The sequence below is a fragment of the Panthera pardus genome, unplaced genomic scaffold (genome assembly GCF_024362965.1).
Source record: "Panthera pardus isolate Hobbes unplaced genomic scaffold, ASM2436296v1 HiC_scaffold_13, whole genome shotgun sequence".
Taxonomy (NCBI): Eukaryota; Metazoa; Chordata; class Mammalia; order Carnivora; family Felidae; genus Panthera; species Panthera pardus.
This window is the reverse complement of record NW_026526688.1, coordinates 55,417,986-55,435,723: the sequence shown is the minus strand read 5'-3', so window position 1 is coordinate 55,435,723 and position 17,738 is coordinate 55,417,986. Positions and strand designations below refer to the sequence as shown.

The 17,738-nt window shown below is 42.7% G+C and overlaps 1 protein-coding gene across 2 annotated transcripts in view; it reads left to right on the top strand.

Moving 5' to 3' along the window:
- Positions 1–251: 251 nt before the first annotated feature.
- Positions 252–17,738, top strand: part of GALNT7 (polypeptide N-acetylgalactosaminyltransferase 7) — a 146,703-nt gene continuing 129,216 nt past the window's right edge. For both annotated transcript variants that reach the window (XM_019440996.2, XM_019440997.2), the window contains exon 1: positions 252–458. In XM_019440996.2, the coding sequence (XP_019296541.1) occupies positions 333–458 (126 nt within the window). In that variant the 5' untranslated portion in view covers positions 252–332. The remainder of the gene's footprint in view (positions 459–17,738) is intronic.

The following is a 17,738-nucleotide window of genomic DNA, read 5'->3' as shown; positions in this document are numbered from 1 at the left end:
GAAAGCAAGCTTCGAAGAGCGAGGAGCGAGGCACAAGGGTCGGTTGGAGCTCTGCGGAGGCCGCCGGAGGGAGGCGGGGGGAGCGGCGGCGGCGGAGCGCGGTCCGAGCCGGCGAGCCGCGGGGAGGGGGCGGAGGGAAGAGCCCGGGGGAAGGTAGAGCCAAGGGGAGTTCCGGATCTGGAGCTGGAAAGGGCAGGCAGCGGAGAGGGCGGCAGCCGAAGCGGTAGGGGTGGGGGAGGGAGGAGGTGGAGAGCCGGAGGAGGGGGAAGGAGGGAGGGGAGAGCTGTGGCGGCGGCTGCGCCGGGCTCTGTGTCTCTCGCCGGCGGAGGAAGATGAGGCTGAAGATTGGGTTCATCTTACGCAGTTTACTGGTGGTGGGAAGCTTCCTGGGGCTAGTAGTCCTCTGGTCTTCCCTGTCCCCGCGCCCGGACGACCCAAGCCCGCTGAGCAGGATGAGGGTGAGTGACCCGCCCGCCCCCTCCGGCGGCGGCGACCTGCAACTTGTTTTGTTTGCGCGCGCGCGTGGCGGGAGCAGGGGCGGCAGGGTCGGGGCGCGGCGTTGCGCTGCAGCTCCGCAGGTGGTGCTGGCGCAGCGCGGGCCGATCTGGGGCGCCGAGCCCCGCGCACCGGGTCCCCCGCTACCAGCCGCCGGCCCGCCCCCTCGCCGCCCCTTCCTCCCGCGCTTCCCCGCCCCGGGGCTCCGCTGGCCGCGGCCGCGCTCCACGCCGGGACTGCGGGGCGGAGCGGGAGGAGAGCGGGGGCCGCGGCCGGCCGACCCCCGACCCCCGACCCCCGACTCCTCAGTGCGGGGACCGCCGCGGTCGCGGCCGGGGGACGCCAGGTTGGTCCAGGCTGCGGCCTGTGGCGCGTGCAGGCCCGAAGGAGGCGAGATGCTGCCGCTACCATCACCGCCGTTCGGGACCAGGCCCCTCGGTGTAGTCTTCCCTCCCGCCACCGCCCGTCCGGGATGCTCGCAGCCCCGGGCTCCCCCGGCCCGCCTGCCTGCCGGGAGTGGGAGGGAGATGGCGCCCCGCCTCCGGCTCGTACGGAGAGCGCCGCCTCCCCCTCCCAACTCCGGTCGCGGGGAGACGGGGTGCGATGTGCGGCGGAGGCCTCGCCCTGGACCGGCCCTTCCTCTCGCTTCCCCGGCGAGGGGAGGGACGGTTGGCCCCGGGTGGCTGAGGGGCGTCCCCGGCGGCTCGGGGGCCCCTCCACCGCGGTCCACGCCGCGCGGGGGAAGTCCCTTCTTCCCGAGCGGCGTTGCCCTCCCGCTCGCTCGCTCCCGGCGGCTCTGTCCGCGGGACGTGGGGCCGGTTCCTCTTCCCGGGCGGTGGCAGGGCTGCTCGGGCCGGAAAACTAACTTGTGCCGGCGCCCCGCCGCTTGGCGTTGGCTGCCTGCTCGCCCAGCCCGACGCCGTGGGGCGCCGCGGCGCGAAGCTCCCGGCTTCTCCGCTGGGACGCATTTGTCTGCCGCCCAAGGCGCGAGTGTTAGCTTTGACACTCCCTTGCTTTTGAGGGTTTAGTCAGGCGCCTCGGAACGTTAGTTACCGCGAGCCGCGCCGGGAAGGGGCCGCGGCGACTGCGGCTTCGCCGACCCAGCTGGTTGGCTGCGTACCGGCCTCGGCCCCCGGCCTGATCCGCTCCCAGAAGAGAACCCGTCGCACCCCTCCCCTTCCTCATCCCGGAGCCCGGAGAGCCCCCTGAGCCAGCTGCCCTTGGCGGGGTGAGACAGGGCGTGAAGAGTTCAGGGCCACTGAAGCGGCCCAAGGGCCTTGGGAGGAGTTGTGCTCTGTAGTAAATAGTACCTACTTGCGTCTGTGTGATCTCCTTTATTAACTTAGCACTAACAGCATCAGGAAGTTGGGTGAGAAGGCTCTCTTTCAAGAATAAGAATGCTAGGAAGAGATTTCCGTATCAGTTTCACCCTATATGATGAAATTAGATTTACCCTTTTAAGTTTTAGTATTTTTTAGACTTCACTGCCTTGAAATCTCTTTATGGTATCTAGAGTGGATTCCTATCTGTATCATCTAAGTTAATGATAATGCAAAGTACGAAGTTTCCCTCTTCATTGTCTTTGTGGTTTCAAGCCTCTCCTATCTCATGGACCCATGGTGACCTCTTTGATTTTGCTTTCAAAATGATTGATAAAAGATAACAGTATTGCAATGGAGAGTAATTTACGTCATCAAATGACCTTTTTTTCCAGAGAGCTGGAAAGGCTAAAGCCCCATTTTCTGGGAGAGAAACTGAGGAAAGTTTGACAAAACTTGCCATATTCAGAATGTCTTGCAGTTCAAATGACAGGTCTTTTAAAGAGGCGGTGGAGGATCTGTACCAAAGCCTATCTCTTTTGAAATACCTTATTATAGTGGATATATATATATATATATATATATATAATAAGTGCCCAGCCACGATGCTAATCGCTCAGTAGCAGGTGGTGATACCTGATTTTTGGTCCAACTTGATAGTTTGTCATTGGGTCCATCGTAATTTCTATCATTTGCCAAAGACCGAAGCTAGCTTATTAAGACTTTTAAATGTAATTAACATGGAAAAGAATGATCACGTATCAGGAAAGCCAAATCATTTTATTAATTTTACAGACAAACGTTAACTAAGCAATTTAAGGCATAGCTTATAAATCATTAAGAGCATAAACAAGGGACCTTTGCCTCCTTTTACTAAGAACTGTCCTAAGAACTTCTGAGATCTAGCTCTAGAAGAACGTTTCTTTTGGGGAAGATTCTGACAAGTACTCAGATTTTGACTCCCTCCCTTCCCCCTTCTGTTTCTTTTCCTTTGATTATGATTGCAGACATCTCCACCCACTGTGAGACACCTGCCTCTCCTTTAATGCTGATCCACATGTGGGCTTTTTGGATCCCTATAAATCCCTGTAAATGGCTTGAAATAGGCTAGAGCAATCTACCAAATAAAGGTTCTGCCTCTACTCTGGCAAGCTTTTTCTCATGGCTCCACCCTGTGCCACTTTTTGTCTTGTACTTTCAATGTTCTAGGCAACAAAGTCTGTAGCAACCTGGTCTTTTTTCTTTTTTTTCTTTTCTTTCTCAACCTGGACTACTTCTTTATATCTGTCCAGCGGATGAGGTCATTATTGCAAAACATATTACCCACGGTCAGGATGAGAGACCCATTTCTTTCTTTTTTTTTTTTTTTTAATATATATATGTTTTACTGTTTATTTACTTTTGAGAGACTGTGAGTGGGCGAGAGGTGCAGAGAGGGAGACACAGAATCTGAAGCAGGCTCCAGGCTCTGCTCCAGGCTCTGAGCTGTCGGCACAGAGCCCGACGCAGGGCGCAAACTCACGGACGGTGAGATCATGACCTGAGCTGACGTCAGTCTCTCCACCGACTGAGCCACCCATGTGCCTGGAGAAACACATTTCTTATTTCCTTCCTATCTCTAGGCCTTTTGCCGTTTCTCTGAGGTGAATGACGTGAAAGGTAATCTTACTGTTCAAATTGTACTCTGTTGTGTTTGACTTGATCTATTTAACATTTTTGAGTGCCTACTATGTAGTAATGCTAGTTGTTGAGGAAATATGCCTTACCCCAAGCTCCTAGATTTTACAGCTTTGTGGGGAAATAAAAAACACATGAATAAGACTACACAAATCTGCAAATAAAAATTAATACTACATGCTGTGAAGAAAAGCCATAGGGGATAAGAAAACAGGAACTTGATCATAAAAGTCTTACCTGAAGAAATGACTTTTGAGTTGAAATCTGAAGATTTGAACAGACAGTTGTTGATCTGATGTGCGAGGAGGGCATTCCTGAGAGGGAGAAGTATGTGCAAAGATCCTGAGGTAGGAGAAAGTATGGTGAACTGAGGGACTGGAAGAAGACCAATATCATTAGAACACAGAGAGTAAGAGGGAGAGGTGGAGTGAGGATGCAAAGGTAGTATGGGTCTTGTAGACACGCTAAAGATTAGGCCTTTAGAGCCACAGGAAGCGATTGCAGGATTTTTAAGTAGGGGAGATGTGATCAGATTTGTGTTTTGGAAAGATCATTTTGGCTGCCCGCAGGAAGTAGGAATTGATTTACAGCCAAAGCAGATAGTAGGAGCCCTGTTCGAAGTTATAATAGTTCAGGTGGGACATGATACTGCTTGGCTTGGCTGGGTGACAGTGGAAGTGGAGAATTGATTCAAGAACTATTAAAGATGCAAAGGTGTCAGGACTAGGTGATTGGTTGTGGGAGGGGAGGAGAAGGTGTCAGGAGGTTTAGGATGATGGATTAGTTGCTACACTGAAAGTTCTTGAGGACAAGCACTCCTACATTTTTGTTATATTTTACGGTGGGAAGGCTTGCTTTTTTTAGGCTTTGTCTTCTGGATAGTTTCAGGTCAGCATTTATTAAGGCCATCTGTTTAGTACTTGCAAAGTGCAGAGCATTCCTTTAATTAAATTATAGTATCTCCAGACCCCATATCCCAGGTTTTAGCCGGGAGTGTTTCAAGTTGAATCCTAAGCCTCTGACAGTAAAGGTTTGTAATGGAAATATTGAGAGATCTTCAGTGGTTTGGTTATAGCAAATTCGGCGCTGATGAGAAGCTGCAGGTGTACTGATGATTCTATGTACTGCATAGTGGGGCTAATTCAGGAATCATCTCTGGGCTGAGAGGTTTTAGGTGATAAGCAAGGTAAGACCCTTTGAAAGGAGTATTGCTTGAATGAGGAGGAGTGACAGAATTCGTTACCCAGTCACAGTCAAGTTCTACCTTACCAGACCCTTTATCTCCATGGTGATTTGTTGCAACCTGAAAGAGTGCCCTTGACCTTAAGATTTTATTCCAAATGAAAGCTCCATTTATGTTATTAGGAATGGAGCTATCACTTAGGAGAAGTGTAGCGTCTTAAGTGGTCACTGTTGTCTCACTTCCCCAGTGGAAATGCCTCAGAATTGGTTTTTGTTCTGTTTTGCTGTCCTGCCTCCACACCTGCAATGAAAACTCCCACATTGCCAAGACCAAGAAATCTGAGGTTTATAGATCTCCTGAAATTCATGCAGACTTTTATGTACATGTGCTTTCTTCTGTGTGGAGAATCAGAAGCATTCACATATCCCTGCGAACCACTGACGAGTCCCTTGAAGGCAGGATTTATGTTTCTTGGGGTAGCTCATTCCATGAGTATCTCCCCCACCTACCAACCTACCAAGGTGCTGAAGCATTCATTTATGTCTCCCCCTTTAGGTCTGGACATCCTAGAAATGCACAAATTCCTAAGCATTCTAAATCTGTGGATTTTGTGGAAGTGTTGCCCACCCAGTGGTCAAAGGTCAGGCATCAATCCTGTTAACTACCACAATCTTCACCTCCCTTCCAGGAAGACCCCATTGGAGAATACCAAGAATACCTCAAATAAAAGTCTCTGCTGTAAAGGGATCTCATTCTAGTTAAAGAAAAAGGTGCAGTACTCTCAGAGCCTGGTTTCTTTCCTTTCTTCCTTAATCCAGTAGCAATATAAGGAAACACTAAGAGGGTTGTCACAGAATATGTTTTGTTAATAGCCAGGTCAGTAGGTGGAGAAGGTGGAGAATAGTCATCCAGGGAGTGCACAATTATTAGAAAGGGAAGAATGAGAACTGTTAAATAGTGGTTGAATTTGGATAACTATTTTGTGACTGAGACTGGCTGCATGGAATGGGAGATAAGCTGTAGGCTATGATTTGGTTTTAGTATAAGCTGTGTTAGATCAGCAATCGCAAATTGGAGACAGAAGGAGAAAGAAAATAATGCAACGTGAAAAATCAGAATTCTGAGCTCGGGCCATTTGTAAACAGAATGTTTGTAAATTCTAACTCGAGTTAGAAGAACAGCAAGATTTGAGTGGCTCTTGAATGGAGGAAAATGATTGTGATTACTTGACTTCCACCTTAGATCATTGTCTTTGTTCGTGTTTTGAATTCTGACTTTTCATCCCTGAAGAATGAATGTACAATCTGGCAGAAGGAGAGAAGTGGTTAAATTAAGAATTTAGAGTTTCTAGGATAAAAAGGACATAGCTTGAGTCTATGGAAGGAATGATTTTATAGTTGGATTTTGTATGGTGGAAGAGGGGGGATGGGCAAGAGGGTGAAATACGTATTAACGATGTGGACAGAATCCTTTAAGAATTAGGATATATATATATATATATATATATATATATTTTTTTTTAGCGTTTATTTATTTATTGAGAGAGCATGAGAGGGAGAGGGACAGAGAGGGAGACACAGAACTTGTAGTAGGTGCCAGGCTCTGAGCTGTCAGCACAGAGCCCGACGCGGGGCCCGAACCCACCAACTGTGAGATCATGACCTGAGCTGAAGTTGGAGGCTTAACCGACTGAGCCACCCAGGCGCCCCTAGGAGATGTCACGTATTTATTGTTTACTAAATGCCATCCGTGGCTCTAGACATTAGAGATGCTATACGGTACAGTGGAGAGGGTAAAATGTATTGACATAATAAAGACGCTCCTCAGGTCTTGACCTAATAACCACACAGTAGGTGTGTTCGTAATAATTGCAGTTTTCTTTTGATATATAAGGCTGGTTAATCTATAAGCCTTTTTACAGAGGCTCCCAACTTCCAACCATCCATTTGCTCAAAATACTGTGTTGAGGGCTTTCCACAAGGCACTGGGCTGGGCAGTGGAGATGGAGAAATGACAAAAGGACACAGACTCCGAGCTCTTCTCCTAAGTGAGATCATCTGTGTGAATATGTAACAGTCATAAAAAGGAAGTTCTCGCCCGGTTGTGGGAGGCGGGTGTTCAGAGGCAAGAAGCAGGAGCATGGCATTGGGCTAGACCTGGGTGGCGGTGGGATTTGGGGGAGAGACGCAGGGAAGAACATTGTATACTGAAAGAATATGGTGAGACCAGAAGAAAAGTCTGGTTTTTACTGGAGAAAAGCGATGGAAGGTAAGATTGGGAAAGTAAGTTCGGGCCACATTTTGAAGGTAGGCCAAGGAACAGGGTTGGGGTGTCATTAATTCAGCACTTAGAGGAGCTTTTTGGAAAGCTTGGAGTTGAGGGGGTGATGACATCCATTTACTTACCAACTCTCAAGTATTTCAAATATTTATTGCTTGTCTACTAAGTACCATCTATTGCTCGAGGCATTGGAGCTACCATTGAGCAGCAAGTAATAATAGCAGTGATAATAGATAACATACCTTGAATCCTTTGTGCCAGGTAGGCATTCTACCTGTATTATGTTGTTTAATTGTAACAACAGCCCTCTAATGCAAGTCTGATGTCATCATCACTTTATGGAGGAGACCACTGAGTTAGAGAGGTGAGCTCTTTGCCTGAGGTCACTTCCTTAGTAAGCGGTAGAGCCAGATTCAATCTCCCATTTTTGGACCTCAGAGTGATGCTCTCTGACCAAACACCGCAGATTTTCACAAAGTAGACTCGCTTAAGTGTACTACATTGAAAAGGGGACAGAGAGACAGTAGGGAGGTAATTTCAAATAGAAACACTGAAGACAATACAGGATAACATGAAGGAGAAAGGGGCATGGGGATCGTGCAGGGAAGGTCAGGAGGCAGTGGCTGAGCAGAGGCCCAAAGAATAAGTCTCTAATGTAATTCTGAGGGAAGAATGTCCTAGGCAGACGGAACAGGAATTGCAAAGCCCCTGAGGTCGGCATGGTGAGTTTAAAGGGAGTACAGTACTTGATAAGCTTGCAGATGTAAGCAGGGCCTTGGATTGAGTGATAAATTGTATGGCCCTCTCACTCACTGTGTGGTCCTAGATAAACAAAACGAGTAATGACTTTTTGAGCAACAGGTTGCAGTGGTGAGGCAAGAACTGTGTTAGCTAAGTCCCCTGGGTTCTGTGGGATCACAGAGAAGGCGGCATCTAGTCCGTAAGACTGGATGCAGTCAGACCCTTAGAAAGGGCATGTTGGAGGGACAAGTGTGTGAGGCCAGAGGAATGGTATGTACAAAGGCATGAAAGATTGAAGCAAATCCTGGGGAGTGTGTGGCTGGAAGATGGGATTCGGGTGTGGAAGAATGGGAGAGAGAACCCTAGAAAGACCAACACAATCTGAACCCTGGAAGACTAAATACTGTGAATGGCCAGAGCTGGGCTTTGGGGAATAATCTGGAAACAGTACAGGCTGAATTTCAGTGAGGAGAGAAATGTTTCATAGGACATGATGAAGCCTAAGATAGGAGAGGGAACAAGACAGTGAATATAAGGAGAGAGATTATAAAAGCAGACTTAGCTGGTGGGAGGAGGAAGCTTTGGATGGACCTAGAAGGGGAGGATGCTGATGCCTTTAAGGAATAGAACTGTCTAAAGCAGGGTTTTTCAAATTTCAGTAGGCCTCACCTCACCTATAGGGTGTGTTAAAGTATTTGCCTCCTGCCCAGAATCAGTAGGCCTGAGGTAGGGCAGAGAATCTGCATTTGTATCTAGTTCCGCCATTGCTGGTCCAGGGATCATATTTTGAGAAGTGCTGGTCTAGAGGCTGTGTCGATTTGGAGGCTGTAACACAAAACTTTGGTTTGATTTGGGCATGTAGTATTTGTAGGGGGGAGGGGCATGTCATATTTTGTAGGCGGTGTCTACCAGGTAGATGGAGCTCAGAATAGGATCAGGACTGGATGCAAAGTATGCAGATCAGTGGTAGGAATATGTCTGAAGCCTGAGGACTGGATTGGTAAATGAAGGGCATATGCACGGTTAGAGGAGAAAAACATGGGTAGGAAAAAAGAAACCTGGAAGATGCCTTCCTTCAGGTCCTGGGAGAGGGAGGGATGAAAGGAGGCATAGGCTGAACTAGAATGATTTAGAGAATATTGCCCTGTAGAAAACATTGGGCAAAGATAACTTAAGGACAGGACCATCAGCAATTTCAAATATCGCAACATTTGGGCGAGAATTGATCACAGTTGAGGATATCGTAAGTGGCTGTGGAAGCTCCTTTACCTGCCTGCTAAACTAACCTGTACATAGTCCTGGGGTCTAGGGAGGGGCTGCAGTGGCCTCTTATATGACGACCCAGGAAAACTGGTTCAGAAGGAAAACAAGTTCGAGTGTCTCATGAATAATCACCTTCACTAGAGGAAAAACACAAAAAGAAGGGAAAAGGTTTTGTTTTTGTTTTTTGTTTTGTTTTGGTTTTTTGAGAACCTTAACTATCAAAGAGGAACTTGAGACATTTTGGATTATATCTGCTCTGCCTTAATTAGGTTCCTCTCTACACCCCTCCTGCACTGTGTGTGTACTTAGACGCATCTGTACATATATATTTTAAGCTAAACCATAATCATGTGGTTGTGGTAATATATACTTCCGTACACATGATATTAAAATGATCGTAATTCATCGTAGGCATTTTTTGCACCTTTCTGGTCTGGAATCCAGTAACTTCTAAACAGCTGTGGCCAGAACAGCATTTTAATATTTAAAGTTGGAAAAGAAACTTCATCCATGGAATATTAAGTGGTTTTTAGTTGTTCATACGTTAATTTGCCTGATGTATAACTAAAGGGAAAAAACAAATAGCAAATTCCCTGCTCAGCACTTCAGGTAACATTTGTTTTTTACAGTGAGGTCTACTGTTTAATTCTAGTTCAGTCCTGTGATCCCGAAAGCAGTGCAATTTCAGTTCAGTAACGTGTGCTGCGGTTACCCAGGGCTTAAGGCTGCTCTGGAGAGGGAAGGACTAGCTTTCAGTTGCCTCATTTGCTAAGAATCCTGAATATTTCAAAATGAGAAATGTTCTCATTTCTGCTCCATTATAAATTCCCTTCTGGGCTTGGTAGCATTTTAAAGCGTTACTCCCGAGAAGCATTTAAACATGCCAACAGGGAGACCTGATTCAGTTCACCGTCTATAAGAACTAGTACGCTGAAACTTGAGGAAAAAAAATTAACTTTGCATTATCTAATTAGGTTTATAGAATTGCTGCGGAGCAGCCTGGTTTCCCAAATCTAGAAGGTACAATTAACTGCAGTATTATATCAATACCAACTAGTCTGCTAATAGGCTTCCAAGCAAAGCAATTGGAATTTGTTATTACCAAGGATATTTTAAAATGGGTGAATTAAAATTAAATCACATACTGTTGGGAGCAGTTCTGTAGGAGAATAAAATAAATGACCAAATCATTTTTTAATCTTTTATTGAGTCCCTGGGTTTAAGAATACATTTGGGCCTCAAGAGGTATGCTACTTTTCTTCAATAGTAAACTTACATGCTTCATGATTATCTGGCTTAAACATAATTTTAGCATTTGTAGTTCTTACCTTTATAAAATATTTTACAATATTCATTAGCACTTCAGTATTGAAGTACTTCAAAAACTGCTATGGGGGCGCCTAGGTGTCTCAGTCGGTTGAGCGACCGAGTTTGGCTCAGGTCATGATCTCACAGTTTGTGAGTTCGAGCCCCGTGTCAGGCTCTGTGCTGACAGCTCAGAGCCTGGAGCCTGCTTCTGATTCTGTGTCTCCCTCTCTCTCTGCCCCTCCCCTACTCCTGTTCTGTCTCTCGCTGTCTCAGAAATAAATAAACATTAAAAAGAAAAAATTACTACTACATGTTCACTGGTAATGTTAAAGAGTAAGCCTTAAGGAGACATTAACTGAGAAATTGCCAAAGCTTTTTTTAAATCACTCTTATGAGAAGGTGGGTGTGCCATGATTTTTATTTTTTAGATTGTCTATAATTATCCTTTGACTTGATTTTCTTTTTAATAGAAACATCACACACACACACACACACACACACACACACACACACACACACACACTGGTTGATAAGGTTGATAAGATACTCTTTTTGATGTGAGCAAGGTTTACAAATAGCTTTTACAACTGTATGAATGCCTAACTCCTCCAGCTAGAACCCTTGATATCAAACTAACCCATTGAGTCTAGCTATTGAAGTGAAACAGTAGTCCCAGGTTCATAATGTAGTGTAAGAGACACTTTTGAACAGTTTCATAGAATTTTAAGAATTAACACTTGTTGAAGTAATATCATTACAATATCTTTATGCTTCTGAGAATTTCTTTTTGATAATTTTTTTAGAAGGCTAAATAGGAAAAAAAAATAGAACAATACCCAATTTATATTCTAAAAAAAAGTCCTTAAGTCATGATATTTGAAGTGCTTTAGGGGTTCTTTGTCAGCACTTACTACTGCATTTTAAATTTTATTCTGTTGAATTTAAAGTAAATATTTCATATACATTTTATTAGCATCTGTTATTGGAAAAGTGGTTCTCTTAAAACCCTTGCAAAAACCAAAAATGATCAGTATACTGAAGTGAGTCATGTAAGTGTCGTTTTGCCAGATTATATCAAAGATATCTTGATAAAGATGTTCAGATGCAGAAAACTGGGAAGAAGCATGATCTGTGGGTTCCATTTCTCTTGAGACATATAGTTTATTAGTCAGTTGTGTAAACATTTCAAAAATGACTCAGGAAAAAACTAGTAAGGGCTAAATCAGTTAGGAATTTTTTATTTGCTTGATTTTAAATGCAGCTATGGTACATATCTGTGATGGGAGATGTTTGCTTTGAAAAATTTACCATGCAATATATTATACCAACTGGAGTTTTTTTTGTCGATAACAGCCCATGTACCTATGCAATCAAAGGTTCACTTTAGCCATTTCAAAACTGGTCTTAAGCCATTTTCTCAAACAGTTGGCTTATTAAGTATAGGTTTTAATTATGCTTACTTGGGAGGACTTCCATCCAAACCTCTCTGGCAGTTGAATATTTTGCTATGCGATTCTTGGTTTTTTTTTTCAAGTATTAATTTAAATTCTAGTTAACATATATGGTAAAATTGGTTTCAGGTGTAGAATTTAGTGATTCATCATTTACATACAATACCCAGGCTATGCAGTTCTTATTAGACAATTTGATCATTACCCTTCTTAAAATTTAATCCGACAGGATTAGTCTTTTAATCTTTAATACAGTAAGGTATCTCCTATGTAAGTCAGTATTTGTTACCTTTACAGTCTGTTTGCAGGGTTTTACATCTTTTCTTTTGAAAGAAAGCGTTTAAAACCTCCTGTTCAAAAGAGTGCTAACTCTTGCCAGGGTGATTTAAAATGAATAAAAAATCCATTAGATTTTTGGCAAATAAGCTCTCAATTATGGTACAGAATAATGACTACAAAGTGCTTTTTAGAGTAATGGAATGGAAATGACTGAAATCTTACTACATTACACATGCAGGGTTTTTTACTATTGTTGAGTGTTTAGCTTTTTAAACTAGAAGATCACTGTCAAAATTGGAAATTTTGATTATTTAAAATACATAATTATATTTTAACATTTAAGCAAAGGATTGATGGAATGGGGAAATTAGGCATGCAGTTTCATTTACTGTTGTTCTCTGTGATGGTCTGAGGAAAGTTGAAGTCCAGTGTTTGTAAAAGAAGGTTGGGGAAGAGTGTTGCCATTGTGGTGGTCAATTAAATTTGCTTACAGTTCAGGGAGACCTTGGTGGGTGGCAAAGAGAAAAATACTTCTCACAAAGAGTTTTCTGAAATTGTCTTCTAAAAATGTGCTAAAATAGCGTGATTTCCAAATGCCTTGGTATTTTAAAGAAATACATTTTCTGTATGAAATTAGGATAACTCTTACTCTTTTTATCATAGTTAACATTTAGATTCCAAACCATGACACATGGTTTTAACCTTGTTTCTTCTGTTTTAAAATAAATGTAGAGTACAACATCTGCATGGCCTGGAGGGTTTGGGGACGAACCCTGGAGCTGACCACGGTGGGCCCCAAACTGATAGCAGGGAGCATCTTCCGGGCTTAGATGATATCCAGCCGAGCAGAGCTCTCAGTAACTGAGAGCAGAGCTCTGGCTTGTGATAAATAAAGTTCATTTGCCTGGAAAACAAGCATTGAAAGCTAGTTTTTAGAATCTTTGTGCAAATTTCCAAAGCCATTGACTTGGCCAGCAAAAGGTGAGATAAATACATTTTTTCCACAGTGAATGAATACATAAATGTAGAGTACATGTGATCATAGTTATTAACTGCAAGTTTTGAAGAGTGGTATCAAACCTGCAAAGATAATAGCACCCAAAATACCACACCTTTTCCCAGATCATGCTCTTTCCTAAAAACTGGCATCATCGCAAGTATGGGTCAAAATACGTCTATACTACGTGGGTCTTCTCATTATTTTTTTCAGCATCCTCTTTGAAATCTGAGCACGGTTTTAATGAACGTGGCTTCATTTTACTCTCCATGAATTACTACCCCAGGAAGAGTGCCAGCCACTCTTGCCTGAGCAGCCTACACCTGTGACTAAACCAAAGACCATCTCAGCCAGAGAGTGTAATAAATAGTTCCACCGTGGTACGATCATGTTTCATAAGCGGCAGTTGTCATCCTTGACCTCTGCTCAATTACCTGGTAACACTAAGAGAAAAGTAAATGTTAAAATCTTTGTTCAGTGTTGGCAAAATTCACTTCCTCAAGATACAGTGAGTGGTTTGAAACATGTACTCATTTGCGTCTACTTCTTTAGCTCAAATAACAGGTGCTTATGTTTAAAAGCAAATATATCTTGTGCAATGATTTATGACTTAGAAGGGCTGGTGAAATGAAGAAAGAGTAGGTCAAAGGAAATTGTTAGTGGCAATTAAGGAATAGATTTTTAATCTAGAAAATCAGAAACTTAAGGTGACAATAAAGGCAATCTTTGTAGTCAGTATTTTCTAATGAATTGCGATAACTCCCCTAGTATTTTCTTTCATTTCTTCATGAAAATAACGGAAATCTATTTTTTTTCTCCCTTGGGACATATGATTCCTTTTGCTGATTACGAGGCATTTGTTGAGCAATTGGTCCATTTCTTTGGGTCCCAGTGGGTGCCTAATATGAGTATGATTCCTTCAAGCTTTTAAAGGTCAGCCATATATTTTGTTGACCTTGAGGTGGCTAGAAAAACCACGCCTGCCATTTGGGCACACAGCATGCTGCTTCTGAATGATGAAGCCAGCAGCTTACTCATAGTTTTCTAACACACTGGTTGCATTTTCTGAATATACCCAGATCTTTTTAATTAAAGATAACTAAACCTTCACAGTCCTTTATCATACCTGTAACTCTTGTGGTGAATCAGCACTCATGAAAAAATAAAATCTCATTTCTCAAATAGAGATAATGAACTTAAAAAAACAACTTTTTGCTCTTTCTGTAATTCCTATATTCCCTGCCCACAGTTCTCTTACGTGTCTCATTTTAACAAAATGCCCTAAGAAGCTATTGCATTCTTTGAGTATTGACTAGGAATGGAAGAAAAATCAGAGTTTTGGTTTTCATGCAGGAGATTGTTTTCAGTCAGAAGATGGCAGATGGACTTGGTCAGCATGGACTTAATTTAAAATTGCCTTATAGGGGCACCTGGGTGACTCAGTCAGTTAAGCATCAGATTCTTGATTTCGCCTCAGGTCATGATCTCACAGATTGCCAGTTCCAGCCCTGTGTTGGGCTCTGTGCTGACAGCATGGGGCTGCTTAGGGTTTTCTGTCTTCCTTTTTCTCTGCCTCCTCCTCCCTGCCCCCCTCCTCCCTCAAAAACAACATAAAACAAAACAAAAAAACGAGTAAAAAAAAAAGTCTCGTATATGCAGTGATGAAAATCAAATCAAACTTAAAATACTAGGTGGAACATTTTCCTGAAAAAACTTAGAATAGTGATGTTGATACTTTGAAATGTTAATATTTTGAAAGTTGAAGTTTCAATCTACTTTTTTCCATTCCTTTCATCTCTCATCAGGTGACTATAAGTGGTGGTCCATTTGTCAGAGTTCAAGTGGTGTAAAAAAAAAAAAAATCGGAAAATTCAGTGTGAATTTAACTCAGTTATTAACTCAGGTTCCTGATTTATTTCTAGTGCCTTCCATTTAGATATATATTTACTTATTTCCTAAATTCATGGGCCAGTACTGATACTCATAGTTGTTTTTGTTTAGGATATCCCAAGTGTACACTTAAAATTTGTCTTTAATTTGTTAGATGACTCAAAAAAAGTAAAACAACAACCAAAACCAAAACCATCGTGCTTTCACTGGTTTGTGGTAAAGTAAAAAGCATGAGAAATTCGCTGTGTTTCAATCTGCTCAGTTATCACTTGGAAATCACCTTTGCCTTGCCCAGAGAAGACTTAGGTTGGTTGAATTCTCTTGACTGTTCTGTGAAAGCATGTAGCAGTGTGCATGACTTCATTAAATAGGTTTAAAGAGTGAATGGTGCGCTTAATGGCACCTGGAATCTTGAAAGGACAATGTCTGTTATATGCCTAACTTCTTGCTAGGAGTGAAGATGAATCGGTCTCAAAAAGAAAAATAGAAAAATTCCTTCTGGGGAGGGGAAGCTAATGTCCTCTAGGATTTGGATTACTACAGTTTCTTCACTGAGAAAATTCCTTGATCTTCTAAGAATACGGGTACTACATTTGTGTGATTTTTATAATACAACATTGCTTCCTGTCTCAGGCAATGGAGTGAAGTAAAATGTGTTGGCTATTTAGCACAAGCTACCGCTCAGGAATACTAAATGTAGAATTTCCTACTCTAGGCTAGTTATCAGGAAGTAGGGAAGGTCAAATCTGTGCTGCTGGGGAAATTTTTTATTTCCTTGTTTGTAAGCCTTAGCCCCTGCCCATCTTTGATTTTACTGTTTTGTGAACTGTAACAGTTTCTGTTATGTTTAGGGCACGTGAGTCCAGTAAGAAAGCTAAACTCTGTTTAGGTTTGAGAAATTCAGCAATCTCATGGTTTTGGAATAATCTGATATCTTAGTGGTATTTTCTTGCCACTGTCTCATTGAGATTTTGAAAAACCTAAGTAAGTCCATAATTAATAACAATAATAAAAGATTTGTAGGGAAGGCACATTCAAGTTGGTTATAGTATTCCTTACCAGAGCTTGAGGGAAGGGCGGAGCATTTGAGCGTGAAGGTGTAGGAAGAAGAGAAGGTGTGCCATCTAAAAGGATGAGCTTTGTATATATATAGTACAAGGACATGGCTTAGGACAATCATTTGTATTGGGAGTGTGTATTAGGAAAGATGGGGATCTAAAACCACATACCTTTTTTTTTTTTTTTTTTTTTTTAACAGTCGGGTTGAGCGGTGCCTGAGTGGCTCAGTTGGTTAAACGTCGATTTCGGCTCAGGTCATGATCTTGTGGTTTGTGGGTTCAAGCCCCGTGTCAGGCTCTGTGGTGACAGCTCAGAGCCTAGAGCCTGCTTCAGATTCTGTGTCTCCCTCTCTCTGCCCCTCCTCTGCTCATGCGCGAGCTCTCTCTCTCTCTCTCAAAAATATTAAAAAAAAAAAAAAACATTGGGTTGTTAACTGAATATTAATCCCCATAATACTAAATGTCTTGGGGAAATTATATTGATATTTAAAATCACTGTGTGGTATGTAGTTCCTTCAAGCTAGTGGATTTAAAATAAAAGCTGATCTCCTTGTATACGAGTTGAATTCCTGCTGTAAATACTGTTAATAGCTTCAGTGAGCTTGGCCTGGTGGCTTGACTTCTCCAAGGCTCCTTTCCCTCATCTGTAAAGTGGACGCAGCACTCTTCCTGTGTTTCCATCAGGTTAAGGTTACCAGAGCTCCTAGGAGAGCATTTAAATTGCAGTCTTACAGTTGTTTCCCCTTCTTTGTCTTCTTGGATGAGCATAATACTTTGTACACAGCATCAAGAGTGCTTAAAAGAAGGAAAATACTTACACGAATTTGTTATGAATTCACAACTTTGAATTATAAGTGCAAAAGGGACGAGTCTTCTCTCCTAGACTGACTTTTGTCACAGGACAAAAGGAAGAGGACATTAAGGGAAAAAGGGAAAAAAAAAAAGAAAGACCCGAGTTGGGAATTACAGATCCTACCTGGTTGTGTGCACTATATTTGCAAAATTGTTCTCCCACCTGCCCCTTTAAAAACAAAAAGAAAAAAACAGGTTGATTCCAAGTTTTGCTGTTTAAGTAATTTTAGGTGGTTCTGGCTAACCTACCAATTAAATGGAGCAAAAGAAGTGATCTAAGGCAGAATGAAACTGGAAGAACAACTACTGAAGTTATTTATTTTCACTGTCTCTTCCTTATTCTTCCCCCAAGCAGAGTCTACAACTTAATTCCGAGCTGTGGTTGCTGAACATTCCAAAGCTTTAAAACTTCTGCTTAGTGGAGAAGTATTAAGAAATCCAAGTCCCTGCCATGGGTTTAATTATGAGGCTTAGTAAATACATTGTTTTCTTAATTTTATTATCTTTGTTCCTATTGTCTCTGTTGTGAAGAGTAATTTTTCTCCCAGCTGATTCAACTCAGCCACTCCTGGATTTTCTTAGAGATTATTCTCCATATTAACATTTAAAAGTTAAAATTATGCCCTTTCGTTTAGTCATCGCATAGTTGGACCTATGTCACTGAGCAGTGATAAGGCTCTTTCTTTTCCTTGAAACTTGTTTTAAGGACACACACACATACACACACAGTTTGTTTATTCTTGTACAATATAGTAACAGTTCACCATGGGGCTGGAAATCTAGTCTGAAAATGGATTGAACATCAAATACTGACAAGGAACTTTTACTGAGATCTTACTATGCCTTCTGCCAGGTGTGTTTACATTCCCAATTTAACCTTCTGGCATTTTACAGATGAGGACATTTGTGGCTTAGCGAAATTAAATGCCTTGCCTGTCACCTAGC